This window comes from Brachyistius frenatus, unplaced genomic scaffold, assembly GCF_029030835.1.
Source record: "Brachyistius frenatus isolate BFR_SWC_R1_liver_20210118 unplaced genomic scaffold, ASM2903083v1 Contig_220, whole genome shotgun sequence".
NCBI classification, from domain to species: domain Eukaryota; kingdom Metazoa; phylum Chordata; class Actinopteri; family Embiotocidae; genus Brachyistius; species Brachyistius frenatus.
In genome coordinates, this window is record NW_027210819.1 from 244652 (window position 1) to 262500 (window position 17849).

Sequence of the window (17849 nt, forward strand, 5' to 3'; positions counted from 1 at the left end):
CCACTTGAACCCATCATCGACTTCAGGCTCAAAGAGCAGTTACTGCATTGTCAAGGGCCGAGAAAGCAAAAATAAAGCAGGAGGCTAAAAGGGGATTGGGGGTGGGGGGAAACGATAGATGGCTATTGGTAAGTGCCACTCCTTGAATATCCTCTCCGGCTCTCTTCCCACTCCGCCGCTCTCCCTCTGTCTTTCATTCTCCTCATGTCTCTCGTCCTCCCATTCTCTCTCCCTCATTCTCTCTATCTTCTTCTGGTTTCCCTCTCTGTTGCTTACTCAGAGAAGCTGCCAGTGTTTGCCTCTCCTTATCCAGGTTTCTAATCCGCCGCCAGTGGAAGAGTCCGCTAAATAGGTGCCGTGGAAAAAAAGGGGGCGAGGGACAGGAAGAGCCATTAGAGGAGAGTTTATCAGAGTCCCTCAATCTGTTATCAGGCCGGTCCCTCTGTCCCTCCCGCCAGCCGCCACCTCCCTTACTTGTCACAGAGCTACTGATTATAGCCCCAACTGCCCCCCCCCCCCCCCACACACACACACACACACACACACACACACGGCCCACCTCTGATATTTGCGCATGTCTGTTCAACAGCTTTGTTGGGGTGCTTTGCCATAACTGAGTTCACATGTCATAGTGTACTGTTGCCTGTCAGTTTATGCACCACCTGAAAATGGCTGCAGCCCAAAATACCCCCCCGCCCCGCACACACACACACACACACACACACACACACACACACACACACACACACACACACACACACACACACACACACACACACACACACACACACACACACACACACACACACACACACACTTCTTTTCATCAAAGGTACTCTCAGTTAACTTTCTTTGACTGATCACAAAGGGGCCGAGAAATAACACAAAATGTGGAGTATTTCAGTGGTACCGGGAGAGGAGACACCGAGTGTTCCTGAGGGCACTTTGAGGTGTGAAGCGGTGCTCTAAAATATGACTGTGCCGTTTTGTTGGCACTGGTGCCACTGGGACTAAGAGGGGAGGGCTAGAGTTTACCTAAAGGATAAATGTCACAGGATTGGCTAAATTAGATCCTGCCTGTAGTAAGACATCAACTGCTGCTGGTGAAGTGTGTGTGTGTGTGTGTGTGTGTGTGTGTGTGTGTGTGTGTGTGTGTGTGTGTGTGTGTGTGTGTGTGTGTGTGTGTGTGTGTGTGTGTGTGTGTGTGTGTGTGTGTGTGTGGACTGCAGTCGAGGCTAAAATGGAGCTCAAAATTGAAGTGGAGAATAAGCTGTTTCCTAGAGTTCTGTCTAGTGCAGAACAAACCAGTGAAGAGGGACGGTCCTCCTCCAGCTCCAACACGGTGCTGCTCATCGTCTCGGGCCAAATGACAACAACACTGTTTCTAAAAAGACATAATGACAATGCCAATAACATAAATCACACAAAGTAGTCATTCTGCTGTTAATTTTTCTTCATGTAACCTGAACAGGATTGAAAAGAGGCTGCTAGTCAGAAATACATTTATTATACAGATACTTCAAGTTGGCTGAGAATCTTCAGTCCAGTGATATAAAGAGCATTAGAGCTCCTTGACCACTGTAGCTGCAGGCGTCCCAGGCCTATCTTCATTTGACATTAGGGTTATATAGAAGGACACAGTGTAAGTAGTGCTGTGGCCCTAGTGTGAGACAGGGAATAGGTTGTCTCTTATACCCCAGGCCTTAAGGGTAGCATGTTGGCTATTAGAGCATTGCTGCAGGGCACTCATCACAACTACAACTACCACATTTGCTCTCACATCCAAGGCTTCCCAAAACACAGCCTGAGAAACATGCTGGCTATCAATTTTATGTGGAAATACAGACGGGAAATGACTGCATTTGGATATGGCTTCTGTAGGTAATTTGGTGAGAAAACATTACAGCCGGCTTTATGAGAGTTTGTGTTTTTCAAATTTTGATGTTTGCAGCTTTGGTTTACAGGAGAACAGGAAAATGGCTGGTGCAGAGTGACATTTCTGCCACTTCGTCCGTGTTCTGTCATTTAGAAGTAATGGCCGTGACCACCGTCTCCGTGTTTACATAGGAGTGGGCTCCGAGCACACAGCCTGTGACAAATTATAAAAGCCGGGCCTGTGTAGCCGACCTGCATTTCATTAAACTTTAACTTCTCTTATCTGTGGCGACAGAGGATGGAATAATAAAGGCTGACAGGTATCTAAAGATGTATGTTTGGATTAGAGGACAGGAACAGCATGAGAGCCTTAGCCAGCTTTGTCACCAATGAAGGGACATATGTTGTGGGCTATAAAAGCTGAAGGCAGATGTTGTTATTTTACTGAAGCTGGGAGAGGTTGGAGACGCTGACGGTGCTCCACACATATGTCCACCATGAATAGCTGTCTGTTACACAGCCAGTGTTCCCCGCTGCTCAATGAAAAAGAAATGTCAAAAATTACAGATGTATTTGTTATTTATTCAAATACAGTGAAAACAATATTCAGAAACCACGCTTCTCTTTGGGAGCCCATCACTTTACATTTGATACATTATTTTGATCTACCAAAGATATGTAATTGCTCGTTATATGTGTTGATAATATTACATTTATTGGAGTTTCTACAAGGGAAGTGCTGTCAAATCTATATCTGAATTAATAAACACACAGAACCCTAATTTGTGTTAAAACTCAAATACAAATTAAAAATGACTGATTTAAAGGTTGTTTCTTTGACTGTGGTGAATGAATTAATCACAAGAAATACTTGAGGTATGCTGTCATTCATTATTAGTAAGAACAATATGCCTCAGCCTTGCTTGTCTCTTTCTAGTTGTGTGTTTTTTTCCTACACTGAGGCCTCTGAAATCCACTCTACACAAAAAGACCCCTCAGAAAAGAAACTTGGATCTCAGGCGTAAGTTGGATGAGGTTTATATCTCAAAAGGACAATGTGGCAAGGCCAACATTAAACCATGTTAAGATCTTCTGAGAGAAGCAGTTGATTGATTCCATAGAACCTTGTTCATCAAGGCCACCAGGTTTGAACCAAAGATATTTGGAATGTGAGGAAGAAAGAGGTAGTTACGGCAACAAAAAGCCGCTGAAGCGGCCTTTGTAAGTACGTGAAAGGACCTATCTACAGCTTGCTAGGCACTCCCGTTGAGCAGACGAAAGACTACCATGTAAATAAAAGCCAAGGGTGAGCTCACAACTTTGCCCGCCTGAATAAAAATGGCCACAATAACATTACAGATGCGTACACAAATAAAGCCAGCTATTCATTTGCTTGTAATACTCAGCAGGCGTTTTCTCTTTATTCAGTGCAGCAAAAGTAGATTAATTTCTTGTGCAGTTCAATTCAAAAAAAAAAAAAATGTATGCCCTTTCTACAATTTTGATCATCATGTTCAATGTTAGCACTGATTTCTTGACACCAATAATTGTATAATACAATTTTCGCATTCCATAATATCCCGTTGCAAGACTGGCTGAGCTGTGTACATCTTTAAGTGCTGCCGATTTTGTGATTTTCCAACACTCTCCATGAAAGCTTGTTTTCTGTGGCTCTACCAGTGTGTGTGTTGATCGACAGCTGCGCACATGCAACGATAAGGTCAGATATGGCCTTCGCTGTGGGTGGTGGTGGTGGTGGTGGTGAACGGTATCGGCCAGCCTGAGGACGAGGTGGCTGAGATAGCCTCCTCCTGCAGGCGAGTAGGTCTGGAGTGCTGCTGCTCCCCCTCCCTCCCTCCCTCCCCCCAGCAGCCATGTCCTGTTGGAGTGAGCCCCTTCACTAAAGCTTTGTCTGAGAAGAGAGTAGCCGAAAGGGCCCTCTGACACACTGGACAAGACCCTTCAATACACAAGCGCCACCTCCACAGCCTAGTAACCAACCACACACACACACACACACACACACACACACACACACACACACACACACACACACACACACACACACACACACACACACACACACACACACACACACACACACACACACACACACACACACACACATTCTGCATATGCTCATGTAGGGCACCACACGAGTGCCAATGTTTATCTACTGGTTTGTTTGTGTGTGTGTGTGTGTGTGTGTGTGTGTGTGTGTGTGTGTGTGTGTGTGTGTGTGTGTGTGTGTGTGTGTGTGTGTGTGTGTGTGTGTGTGTGTGTGTGTGTGTGTGTGCGCGCGTGCGCGTGCGTGTGTGATTTCAGAGTTTGAACAGAGTACTAAACTCAAACACAAACATGGGAGCTGGAGGCAAGAGCAGAGTGCCATCTGCCCCGTTCATGGCCTATCAGTCTTTCACTGTCCGTTTCCAACAAGAAAACCGCTCCATTCATAGCAAACCAGGGGAGAGAAAAGAAGCAAGATAGAGTTGTACACTGTCTGAGTAAGTTTTAAATAGTTCTTTATCTACAGTGTTTTTTGACTGTGTCTCTGGATGGAGAAATAGAGATGTAATCAATAATGAACAACCTTGAAAATGGCTGTAAACAGATTGCCTATTGAAAGGAGGCATGCTTTCACCTTCTTTTCCCTGTTACAGACATTTGTGTTTTCTAATTTGTAATCAAAAAAGAGGTTTTCTCCATTGCTGAGCTTTTGACCACATCCATTCCTGAAAAGAGATCGCAAATCTCCTAGTCAATACCAGCGCATAATTGTCTTTCATGTTATCATAAGTAATAACCCACCTTCGCTTGTCTCTCTGCAGACATTTTCTCTACCGATAACTCACACCATGTGTCACAAGGTGTGACAAAGCCCACCGCGTGACATATCTAGACCAACAGAGACGGAGAGGGAGGGGAGAAGAATGAAGAGCAGAGGGGGGAAGGAGTGTTAAAGAGGAATGTAGTATAATGTATAGTGGTTTTGTCCAGGTAACTGTTGGCTCAAATGCGGCTGTGACACATTTGAAATTGGCCCTGGGCTGCCCACAAAGACGGAGAGAAGCGCTGCGAGCACCAGCCAATCCATACTCTCCAGACACCTGCTCGGCTTGGAGAATCCTCAGATATTGACCTTCAATTCAGCCGGCATTCAGAGTTGATGAAAAGAGATAAGCACTCTAATCTGTCCGTCGTCTTCGCGCTCCCATTTTATCGACTAACTGACACAGACTTATTTTAGCTCTGGCTGCACGCTGTCGCCACACGCCAACGCGATACATAAACCTAATAAATGTTTATTTGAAAGAGGCTAATATGAAAATTGCTGCTAAAGACACATGAATCAATTTTCAAAACCAAACATAATTGGATATTCTGAGACACTTATTAAATGTGAATTGGCCCGGGTCTGTCAGACAAGTCTGCTTCTCTCCCTCCTCTTTGCTGTGTTTCCTTCTGTGACATGTTATTATGCTCTGTTTCCCTCTGTCACTTCTAGCCATTTAACAGATTGCCTGCCATGAGGAAACTGCTTTAAAATCTCAGTGGACGAGTGTGTGTCGTGTGTCACTGAATGCATGTATATCTAAGCTTCGATGTGCATCTGTTTGTGTGTAAAGATACATTTGCATAGCATACTCAGGTAGGTCCTTTTCTTACCCCCCCCCCCCACGAGGTCCTACATTTTCACATGACAGTTGTAGGCTGGATGTTAGAGACACTTGACAGTGAGTAGGGAAGTAGGAGGAAGTGCTCACTGAGAGCCTCTATAGAGGACAGCGATGCCTACATACTGTCTGTGTCACACACACCCCCATGAGGGTGACCATGTGGACACACACACACACACACACACACACACACACACACACACACACACACACACACACACACACACACACACACACACACACACACACACACACACACACACACACTATCAAACATGTGCCAACATGCAGATTATTGAAAAGATTCACACACACCCAACTAAGCATGATCATGCAGCCCATATCAGAGAGCCATCCGGTCATTTTCATATTCATATTTACATGTATATGAGAGCCAGCACATCTCAGGAATACAGATCTATTTAAATTCAGACCGAATCCGTAAATACCCACCTCCAGAGAGCCAGGAGAGGGGGGAGAGAAAGAGGCCAGTATATTTATTTGAGTGACATTGTCTAAATTGAAGTTTGACACTCTTCACCACTCTAACCTTTATGCAAATGTGAAAACATCTATATGTGATGGACAGAATTCAATTAACTGAGATGACAGAAAATAATCTAGTGAACTGAATACATCATGCAGTTGAAAGGTAACATAATCATCCTGGTAGGAAAGGCCTGGGTGGGGGGAGGGGGGGGAGAGACAGAGAGAAAAAGAAAACGAGAAGGAGAGCGAGAGAGAGAGAGGAGGGGGTGGACGAATGGGAGGGAGGGCACAGAGGAAGTAGAAGATAGAGCCCATTTCTCCGCCGTCTTATCAAATGGCACAAGCTCTATTTCTCCAAAGCGGAGTCTTCAGTCCACTAAACTCTTGATCTCAAATGAGAGACCCTGGAACACTGTTGCTAAGCAATTAGGGAGCTTATTGAGCCGCTGATTCTCGCCGCTCAGTGTCCATCATTACAATTTCTCCTCACCTCAGACTTCCATACTGATGAACAGCAGCCAGCGCCCAGTGACCACACGCAAGGAAATGGGCTCCTCCGGCGAGGCTGCAAATCACACCGCTGCACACCGCCACCCTTATTTCACCCAATATACCAAGACTGCCCCAAAACAACTGTTGCTGCAAGGACCCTGAAGGTGTGTGAGACATGTAGAGAGGAAGTACAATCTGCAACCACTGAATGTTTTCTTTTCCCTTTAATTCCACATTGTGCACTATCACATGTCTACAATGATTCAAATCGCCTCATGCCAATTCAAAATTAGCAGAGGTAGGTCACATGCACAACCCATATTATCTAACAATTAGCCTCCATAATAGGAATCAGTGCAAAGAACAAGCGATGGGGTAGGAGGAACCAAAGGAACAACCAAAGCGCTTCACACGATCAGTGAACACTTTAGTGAGCTTGTGGCCAGATGGGGGCACCCTTAACCAAGATATGAACAACCGTGCTACATGAGGGGCAGCTCGCCACAGTAAAACAAGAAGGAGTAGCAGACTGGGAATATTTGTCGCTGTGCTTCAAACCATCCAGGACAACATCTGTGACAATAACAATAAGAACATACACGTGTTAGAGTTGAGAACATTTCCTAGTATTTTGACTGCAATAAATGTCATTTTGAAATTCATTTCCTTGAAAGTTTTGGTGGAAATAAGACAGTATGTACATGACTGCAACACATTTGTCAGTGTAAGATGTGAGGCTGCTGGAGGAGTCTATTGTATAGTGAGTGTTAACACTAGGTGGCTCTGTGCTCTGTTTGTAGTCCTTGAAGAGCTTTTCAGTGAATTGGTCTTGTGTTTATATCGTGTAGATTTTACAAAAGCTTCTGTCCTTACCTAATCTTTAATATAAAATGCAGTGAAAAAAGAATATTCTAAAATGAATAAAATATTAAATAATGTCCTGTCACCTAATATCCTTTTTTTTTTTTTAAGCAGTTTGTTACAATGCAACGTAGCAAAGAAAATCAATGAAATTCACCTCACTGGTTTTTAAATCTCTCAGTTCACACGTCCAGGATCAACTGTACTTGTACTGATTTAATCCCCGTTTTTTTCTGTCTCGAAAACAGTATCTCAGAACTGAGACCGCAGTCGTCAAGGATGGTTAAGTGACTCCTCACCAGATCTCTTACATATAATATAAGTTCCATTAGCCCGGAAACGGCTACTGTATGGCATCTAATTAAATATAGCCTTTCAAAGAAAACCACGGCAATGCAATTTAGAGTGTGGTTACATTTGAAGCTTGTGTGAGGTTACTAGTGCTTTTAACTGCTGCACCCACTGCACCGGCTGTTAATTAACACATTTAGAATGAAGTAGATTTTCCATCCACTAATCATTCTCTAATTCACTAAGAACTGTAGCCTTTCAAACACTGGACAATAATCAACACACCAGGCCTAAACATTACATAATCTGTAATTATGTTTCACTGAAGGGAGAAATATATAAATAAATAGACATAAATTAACACAAGCCTATTGATGTCATTGGTTAATGGATGCCTTTACGTGTTGTGGAGGCTAGGCCGGATACAGCGAATACACTCCATGACCTACAATAGACACACTGAGGAGAATGTCAGAGAGGGAGAACCAGAAGACACAGCGCTCTCAAGTGCTCTTAAATTTAAATACGACAAACTTCTATCAAAATATGTTCCAATACAAATCAACCCAGAATATTCTGTGTGCTCCCTGTCACTGTTATGGAAGTAGATCCACCCCACCCTGTATGGTGCAAGGGGTGGGCCTGTCTCAGAGGCCCCAGTGCACCATGGGTAATGTTTTGACTCCTCAGGTATAATGAGGGAGCTGTGGCTTGGCTGCTGAGAGGGAGAGTGGCAGTACTCCAGCCCTGACCCCCTCCTAATCCTGGGAAACCCATCCTGGGCCAACTCCCGCCTCACTCTCAGCTTCAGGGTTGAGCAGAGAGACAGAACGACTGTTGCTGCTCAGTCTCATGGAAGACCAGGAGGCTCAGGAGATGAACCTGAGCCCATCGACAGGTTAAACACTAGACTGGATCCTGTCCACACTCCAGTCTGCTGTCAATCTGGTGTCTCCACAGTCCTTATAGGATTGTTGGTATCTACATTAGATGGGAGTGACTACTGAGACACAAGAACTAAGAGTCCAACCGATTCTGGATTTTAGGGGTTGATACGATACTAAAATTAGGGAGTACAAAAATTCTGATATAGATATATTGGCTGATATGAAACACTTTCGAGACTTCTGACATCAGTGCTCTGAAACCGTAAACTAGGAATTTAGTAATGATTAAAAAAAAAACACAAATAAAATTTTTTTTTAACCCAAGCATCTTTTGCTGCGTTTTGTTCTATAATTATTTTTTTTTTTCCATATTGGCCTACACATGCATCTGTAATAGCCCAATATTGGCTAATAAAATATCTAGCTGATAAATGAGTCGGGCTCCAATAAGTCTCGGAGAATAAGTGAAATCTTTGCTAACGTATCCCATTTTAAAGTTACGATTACATTCAAAACTCCTTGCTTCCTTACTTATATAATATACAGCTGCACAACAATGCAACAGCAGAAAAAATGAGTCTCTTGCTATTTTTCTGAAACAATTTTCTCACTCAAGTCGATGGGAAAATTAGCCATGCAAATTGAGACTGTTGAATCAGAAAATGTGAACGTCGAGCTTCATGGCAGGGAAGTAATCATTGTACGTCTTGTTCGTGACCGGAGCAAACAAAAGGTAAAGCTAAGCTGCTTTGTATCACTAATTATTTGTGCAGAAATAGTTACCTTTAATCATTAGTTGGGTTACATCGTTCTTAGATACTGCGAAGATCAAACATCCACATATTCTGATTGAAAGAAGACCAATAAATAGGAAACTTTGCTGGGGGCTCAGATATGTATTTTATTTCTACGTCACATTACTTCCATCTCCGAGGCCTGTGGTTCCATCACGTACACATTAGGAGAAGATCACACAGCGGGCAGGCAGGCCTCTGCTGCACTGGCTGTTGTCAGGTGACTCTCTCTGCAGCAGATCCCAGCAGGGGACTGTGCTGATTGCTGACCACGCACACAACAATATCGTCTGTGAACCCGTTGCTTTATGGCTCCCTCGGCTTTGATGGAACATCTAATTGGCCGAGATGAACTGTTGCTGTGGCAGCTTGAGGCCGGCTCCACTGTACGCCGGTCCACCGGCACTGTCTGCATTTAATTAGGTCCCCTCTGCCTCTTTTGTGTGTGCGTGTGTGTGTGTGTGTGTGTGTGTGTGTGTGTGTGTGTGTGTGTGTGTGTGTGTGTGTGTGTGTGTGTGTGTGTGTGTGTGTGTGTGTGTGTGTGTGTGTGTGCAGAACCACTGCATAGAGTATGTGTGTGCACACAGCATATCAATATGTACATCTGACTGCATGTTTTCCACCTCATCTGTGACTACCTGATCGTATTACTTTCTAACATTTAAAATTACAATTAGTTTGTTGTAATAAATAAGACAGGTGAAAGTATGATTGCATGTCAAAATTAAGCTAAAAAAAAAAAAAAAAGAGGGGGGCATTTTTTTTTGAAAAAACATATATGATGGAAGATTTAAGATGAAACGGTTTGGGGCTTTATTGACAGGTGGTTTGTTTTCTCAGTTATTAACGTTGCTCACAGGGCTCGTGATTGGCTCGGATGGTGACAGGGTGCGGTCGAGTAGAAGAAAGAGTGAAGGGTGTCATAGTGGTTTGTTTTCGCAGACCCTTCACGTCTCAGCGCTTGGCGATGGGTCTGGAGCCTGTTGTCAACGCGGAGAGGCTGTGTGTGAGTGGCGCTTTGTTTAACTTCCTCTCAGTGCTGGAGGAACCAGCAGGGCCTGGTAATGAGTCTGCAAACAGGACTCATGAGGAAGAGAGCCACGTTCCTCATTGCTAATTGCAGTGAGAGACAGCAATGTGTTACTTGGTATTTTAGCAAGAGGTTCCATTTCAAAGGATATGGTGATGTAATCAATCATTAGGTATAAAGGATCACTGTAGTTCATGGCAAATGCCACATACCCAACTCATATAAGTTATGAGAGCTTAGAAATACATAAATCATTCATACCTAACACCTACGTTAAATTTGTGTTGGCAATTACATGCCAACAGACATTTTTATGTTCAAAACGAAGGGCAATTTTAGAAACTGTGCTGCTTTGTTTATTTGCATAAAATTGAAGAAACACCACAAAGTATCATGTGTCTCAGCTTGTGCTAAACTCACCAGTGCACAATGACTGATTACGGCAAATTACTATCCCTGTACGAGCTCCCGAGAATCCGCTCTCCGTGCTGTATGCAGCCCTGTAGCAGGGGAAGAGAAATTGTTCCACCCAAGTACCATAAAAACAGATTGGAAGCTCAGCACTGTGAATTAGCTGCACAGGAAGCCCCCTAAACCCACTGTTTTATTCATGAGCATGAAGGCTATCGGAGTCTCAGAAACCCCTGTGGTCTCGCCCGCTACATCAAGGTTGCATGCCGCGTCCATGGAGGTTGTTTTTTTTTCCATGCCACTCTGATGCCACATTAAAAAGCATTAGAGATTAACTACTGCTGTCATTTGAAAGCATATCAACAAATTCTTCACTCTAATGCAGAAGGAGAGATCAACCAAGCAGACATGTTGAAAGAGTTTAATGAGCAAACCTTCATTCTACTCAGGGAATCCTGCTTGAAATGTCCACAAGTTACATTTTGGGGTTGGCGGCTTTGTTTGGATGACCGGGAGAAGGCGTGGTGAAGGAGCAGACTGGAGGAACTCTGCACAACTGTTGAGGAAATGTATTGTTGTTGGTAATCCTGTGGAAATTGAAATAGGGAGAGGTAGTGGCTCCTAAGAGGGAGAGCGATGCAGTGGACACACACATGGAAGTGTTAGGCCACAGCATTGCAGAGCCTGAGAAGTTGGTGGTAGCCACAGGGGGTACAGTGGATTGAGGGTGGTGAATAGGACACATCTGCCAAAACTGCAGAGGAGTGTATGAGAAAAGCCTCGTGGAGTCGGTTTACTTTTGTGTTCTGTTCTGACAACAGCTTCTTCAAAGTTTATCATATGTCATTATGACAACAGTTGAATCACAGCGCCAATTTAATATAGTGGCACAAAAAGAACATTCAAATATGTTCATATGATCAAATGTACTTGGATAAATAGTGAGGGGATCCAAAATATATAATTTTAGGATTCTGAGCTCTCTCTAAAGGATAAAAAAACATCCAAATGCTCTGTAAGTAATGAATGAAAAGATGTGCTTTTGATCTGTGGCATTGCCCTTTAACAAGCATAGAATTAGATGTGAACAACTCACTGAACCAATGAGAGGGGAATTAATTTGTCTATGATGCTAATGAAAAAACAGTAATAAATTAGTCGCTGCTCTGACAAGAATTACCCAGTAGGAGACCATTTACTGCTTTTCCTTTTTTAACACCCCTTGAAAGCGATTAGATGTATCTCACAATGTCAAGCCAGAGTAAATTCAGAGCCATGTGTCCTTGTTTACTGGGTTTGTCTGGGTGCCAGCATTTCCTAATTGTCCTCTCTGAATTTAGCAACTTGGTCTCTCATCATTACGGTGGCACTGAAGTCCTAATGAGTGGAATTGTTATCTGAAAGATGGTCCCCTTTTTTCCCTGCTGCGAAAGCACATTAGATCCAGACAGCTCATTTCCATTCCCCCTGTCATCTCTCTAGAAATGACGTGCAGTGCTTGAAACTGTTTATTTCCAAATTCAGACCTCCTCCGCGGCAGCCATCGGCTTCAATTACCAGTTTTTCCTGAGCGGAGCCATCAGGCAGCCTGACACTGAGGTCCAACCTAATTCCCACCTTCTCCAAAGTCAAGAGCATAATGTGCAGATAAAAAAGGTGGAAAATAGCCTGCTGCTCATTAGCATGCAGCGCCTGCATGTTCATTTGCCTGCTGCGAATGAAAGTTCTGACACTCAGCGCCTTGTGCAATACGAGAATAGTCCTCTTCAGACTGCCTCGTGTCCTTACTGCCACGGAAAGGTCATCGACAGAGGTGTGTGCTCACCAACCTGGCTTGCTGCTCTTCACTGGCCCACCTGGGAAAGGGGTTAGCTGGGGGTATTGATTCAGGGAGAACCTCATTACCTGCTGAATCAACATATTATTGCCATGTTTCACCCAGCCGAATTGTTTACAAGTGTCTTTAGTGCGGGCAAAAGCCTGCTCTGGTGGGCCACGACCGCATTCATTAGTCCCTGACCCTGGTGATTATGTGTTATCTGATACGCCGCTATCTGGCTTGGCCACATGAGCAGGGCCACTGGCCTGCATTGGCCTGGGCCCATTACAGCCCCTCTCTTTTTCGCTCTGTGTTACCCCCCCCCCCCCCCTCCCTGTCTGTGCTCCCTATGAATGTATCCATTAGCCTGGCGATGTGTAAATTGTTTTCACCTGCACTGCGGGCAGATGGGGAGCAGTGTCTCTGCCGTGATTTCCTATGCATGAGCTTTCTAATCAGTCAGAGTAAGACGATTCCCTTGCTTCTTGCTAGAAAAAGGTGAGCTCGTGGGAGCATGCACACATACACTGCATACACACATGTTCTCGCACTCACAATCTGCAATCAATATGCATGCTGTGTTGTGGGGATATTGGTGCAGTGGCAGTGGTGACAGGGTTCATTACAGGAGATCGCCTTACAACACTGCGATGGCTTAATACTGAAGAGAGGGCCTGGGCCCGCGCTGATCCGAGCCGCCGCAATTCCCAATTTCAGTTCAAATTGGAGGATAATTTGACCTGGAAGACTGAACCCACATAAGCGCAATGACTCCCAATAGCAGTGTCAACTGAGTGTGACCTGTGCAAAGGACAGGAGAGTTTGCCCCTCACGCAAACAAATAAAGCATTCCCTAATGCCTTAATGTGAATGTGACATGGGCCCCGTGGGCCTCTCCTGGAGGAATGGGTCAAAGGGGCTATCGAGGACTGGATTGGCTCTTTGGGTGCAGGAAAAGGGGCTCATTTAATGACATCGCCGTCGTGGCTCTGTGGATCCTTCACACACACAAAGTTATAGGTCTTGACAACATAGATATTAAAACTAAAGTACTGCATCAAAATTGCAAATGACATGTACAGTTATGCAGATAAGTACTCTGTCTAAAATATTTCAGCAATCATACGGCAAGGTTGAGTTTAAATAGATCCACAACTACTAAATATTATTAGTGGAACATTACAGTAACACATTCAAAACCGGCAGGTAAACATTAACATACTGAGACGCGGAGACAAAGTGGAAGTTCCCCTCTAGTTCAGCATCCGTAATGGTTTCATTTCAGTACAGGACAACCTCTGCACGACAGCTCACTGCCACCAAGCCTGCGTTGGTAAAGATGGAGGTGAAGGGGGCCATGGATCAAACATTCAGCTCCAGCTATAAAGACACCTGACCAAAACAGCCCACATGAATGTCATCATCTGACAGTCACACACACACACACTGCCTTTATTTGCTGCTGTGTGCCACTCCACCCCTCCTATCAGCTGTCGGTCAAACTCCAGGCTCAAAGACTCTTGTCAAACTTAGAGATGATCCTCTCCTTCCTGTCTGACAGGATCTGCCCACTGGAAGCACGTGGAAATAAGAGTCTCCATGACACCGACGGCAAAGGAAAGAATAGAAAACGGAGAATGAATCCACTCTGCAAACTACGGCATCACAAGGCGTGCACGCGCGAACAACAAGCTACTGTCATTAGACCTTTGTCTTTGTTCAGAATCACACGGAGGCATTGTGCTCTCAGACAACACTCGAGACTGGCCTGATGTTTGCTCAAATAACCAACAAGTGCAGCATCAGGGTGAATCTGATCTCCTCATTCAACTTTACTGGTAGAAGAGACAATATCTACAAAACAGGAAAAAAAAAAGTTTCAACACACAACTCTGCATCTGAAAAAACAAATTACACGTGTCTTAACGCAGCTTAGCACACTCTCTTGGTCTTCAATTTCTTCTTAAGTCGCAGCCGAAAAGGCAAGCATTGGAAACTAGCTCCCCTCCATCCCATTCTATTTTGTCTGCTTTCTTTTCCATGAAATTATAAAGGGGATTTGTTGCAGCTTTTCATCCACTTGATAGCACTTAACTAATTGCTGTCCTCTCAAAGGCAAAAACGTACTTACAAAATATGGACACACAAATAAACCGCATGCAGGCACATGTGTGGTACACGCACAAACACATAGAGATTTGACTGTGATATTTTGCATCCTTTTTAAAATTTAATCAAACCTGGTTCTGAAAACATACTACTAATATCATCATCTGGACACATTTAATCTTTTTAATATAACTCTGTGAAAATCACACTACACCTGTGCCAATGACAAGTGCCTATTTTTTGAAACGATTATAAAAGCCTGGTCAAATCTCTCTAGCTGGTGGTATCAGCCAATTATAGAAACAAGTGACCATTGAATTAACACGTGGAACTTGAAAGCTTTTGCACTCTGATGTAGGATGCTCTCTGGAAAAAAATATGTCAGACCTTAATTTGCAATTTCACAGGGAGTCACCTGATTTCTGAGCAAACAATGGGCTTTAACTGAATGGAAGCACAGTGGCATCGTAAATGTTCAAATGTGTTGATAGATGACACAGTTCTTCAACATTTCAGGTGAATGCTATCCAGACTGAGCAATGAATGAACACAAAGTTTATTTTAAACTTGCCACAAAGGGCAACTTTTACGCCTTTTCTTTTTTCGTACATGAGTTGATTGAAGATTTGCATTAACCCCAAACACTGCTTCAGTATCTAAGTGATAGAGAAAGGAGTGAAGGGAGAGCCATGAAAAGCAGAGCCGTGGAAGAACAGCCACAAAAGACAGATAAACCAAACACCACAGAGAGGTGAGCCAACTGTTCCAAGTCTCAAACAAGGGGGAGACAGAAAAGAGGGAGGGGATGGAGAAGATAATTTAGCATTTGTGTAAGCTGTTTATCAAATTATTAACTGCACAGATGTTTCTGACTAGCTAGGGGCTGAACATGGGCTCTGCCAGGCATGGGAACAAAGGTCTGAAGGATTCAACGGGGAGATGTGCACTGAATATCAATTTAATTTACTAGCTGTTAATTCTCATGCAAATTGTGACCTCTGTTAGGGCATATCAATGGCCATACACATTGTATGTCTTCAGAGGAGCTGCAGGGGAAAACAGTGCAGGCTGTATAAAAAACTACAAATAGTAAAAAACACAAAAAAAACAAAACACAAAACGTTTTTTGGTGCACCCATTCATGGAGTAAGATTTGAAAAATGTATGCATGGCACTTTTTTCTTTGTACTGATAAGCACTTGCAACGACGACACCTACTCTATCGTCAAAACTGGTTTTATTTTCAACCATTTGAGCTAAATACATTTTTCTAACTCGGATGGAAATGTGCTGTTGATAATTTACTGGTAAGTTAAAATGTATGTTGTTTAAGAGATACGGAGATAGGAACAGTGTGGGAGAGAGGAGGAATGGCTGAGCCCTGAACTTTTATGTTTTGTGTGTTGAAGTGTTAAAGTTGTACTCACCAGCATGGCTCAAGTTAAAAGTTGAGTCCAGACTTTTCACCTTCATTTTGGGGAATCTCACTCCCGTGTGAGTGAATCTGGGTGACCTGAGGAAGGAAGGCAGAAACATGTTAAACAGTGGCTTTCAATGTTGTCTATATTGTGCATAAAAATCATCATGACTGCATCGTATGACATCAAACAAAGGATGATCGCAGGCACAGCAGGAATGGCAATGCTGCAAATCTTATTTTCTTCATCACCTCCAAACCTTTCAGCTCTCCACAGCACAAACAGAAAGCCGGCAACAATATCAATTATACATGCAGGAGGCAAACAAGGGGATTTATTTCACAACAAACAGCCTCATAGAGAGATGCTGAATAGGGCAGATTAGCATGAGAAAAGGACAACAAAACTCCTCAGTTCAACAGCTAAAGAGCAATTTGATGGGACTGGAATTGTGTTAAATTGGTTGATGAGGGTGTTTGAGGGTCCCATCAGGTTCAGGGTCCCATCGGGTTCAGGGTCCCAACGGGTTCAGGGTCCCAACGGGTTCAGGGTCCCAACAGGTTCAGGGTCCCATCAGGTTCAGGGTCCCAACGGGTTCAGGGTCCCATCGGGTTCAGGGTCCCAACAGGTTCAGGGTCCCATCGGGTTCAGGGTCCCAACGGGTTCAGGGTCCCATCGGGTTCAGGGTCCCAACGGGTTCAGGGTCCCAACGGGTTCAGGGTCCCAACGGGTTCAGGGTCCCATCGGGTTCAGGGTCCCAACGGGTTCAGGGTCCCATCGGGTTCAGGGTCCCATCGGGTTCAGGGTCCCAACGGGTTCAGGGTCCCATCGGGTTCAGGGTCCCATCGGGTTCAGGGTCCCAACGGGTTCAGGGTCCCATCGGGTTCAGGGTCCCATCTGGTTCAGGGTCCCATCAGGTTCAGGGTCCCAACAGGTTCAGGGTCCCATCAGGTTCAGGGTCCCAACAGGTTCAGGGTCCCATCAGGTTCAGGGTCCCATCAGGTTCAGGGTCCCAACAGGTTCAGGGTCCCAACAGGTTCAGGGTCCCATCAGGTTCAGGGTCCCATCAGGTTCAGGGTCCCAACAGGTTCAGGGTCCCATCAGGTTCAGGGTCCCATCAGGTTCAGGGTCCCAACAGGTTCAGGGTCCCAACAGGTTCAGGGTCCCAACAGCTGCTGCAGCCATCAGCTGTCAGGATGAACTTTGATAAGAACATCTGGGGACGAGCCATCAGACAAATGAGACAGCAGCGTGTCTGACAGAAAGCTTATGGGACAGGAGACAAAGGAAGACATGAGACACCTGGTGTTTACCTGCTCAGGTCCTGAGACAACAATGACATTTAAGCAGCTTTGAGTAAACAGGTTCTCTGGAACGAAACATTCAAGAACTTCTTTGGAGGAAGAATACTTCCCTTCTCCTTCCTGACAGAAACACAGCTGGTTACTCAGAGCACGTGGGTGGGAGCTCGGCGCGTTTTCACACCACGTGCTCTCTGTGTTTATGAGCAGGGGTTTCTGGGTAGCGGTGTTCATGGTAACCAATGTAAACACCAGCCACCCTCCTCCTCCCCTCCTCCCCTCCTCCTCCTCCTCCTCCTTGTCTCGACACTGCAGCGCCAAAACGGGTGAAAATGTCCAGCAGCGAGGATCCGTACTACGAGAAGATCACCCCGCTTCAGGAGAGCATGTACAGG

General features: G+C 44.6%; 1 protein-coding gene across 3 annotated transcripts in view; it reads left to right on the forward strand.

The window, feature by feature from the left end:
- The first annotated feature begins 17726 nt into the window (after positions 1-17726).
- The window catches only part of kiz (kizuna centrosomal protein), a 26875-nt gene continuing 26752 nt past the window's right edge, over positions 17727-17849 (forward strand). Inside the window, exon 1 of one of the 3 annotated variants that reach the window (XM_069719678.1) lies at positions 17727-17849. This exon is cut by the window's right edge and continues 2 nt beyond it. In XM_069719678.1, the coding sequence (XP_069575779.1) occupies positions 17787-17849 (63 nt within the window). In that variant the 5' untranslated portion in view covers positions 17727-17786. The other 2 variants (XM_069719676.1, XM_069719677.1) reach the window with 2 other exon arrangements.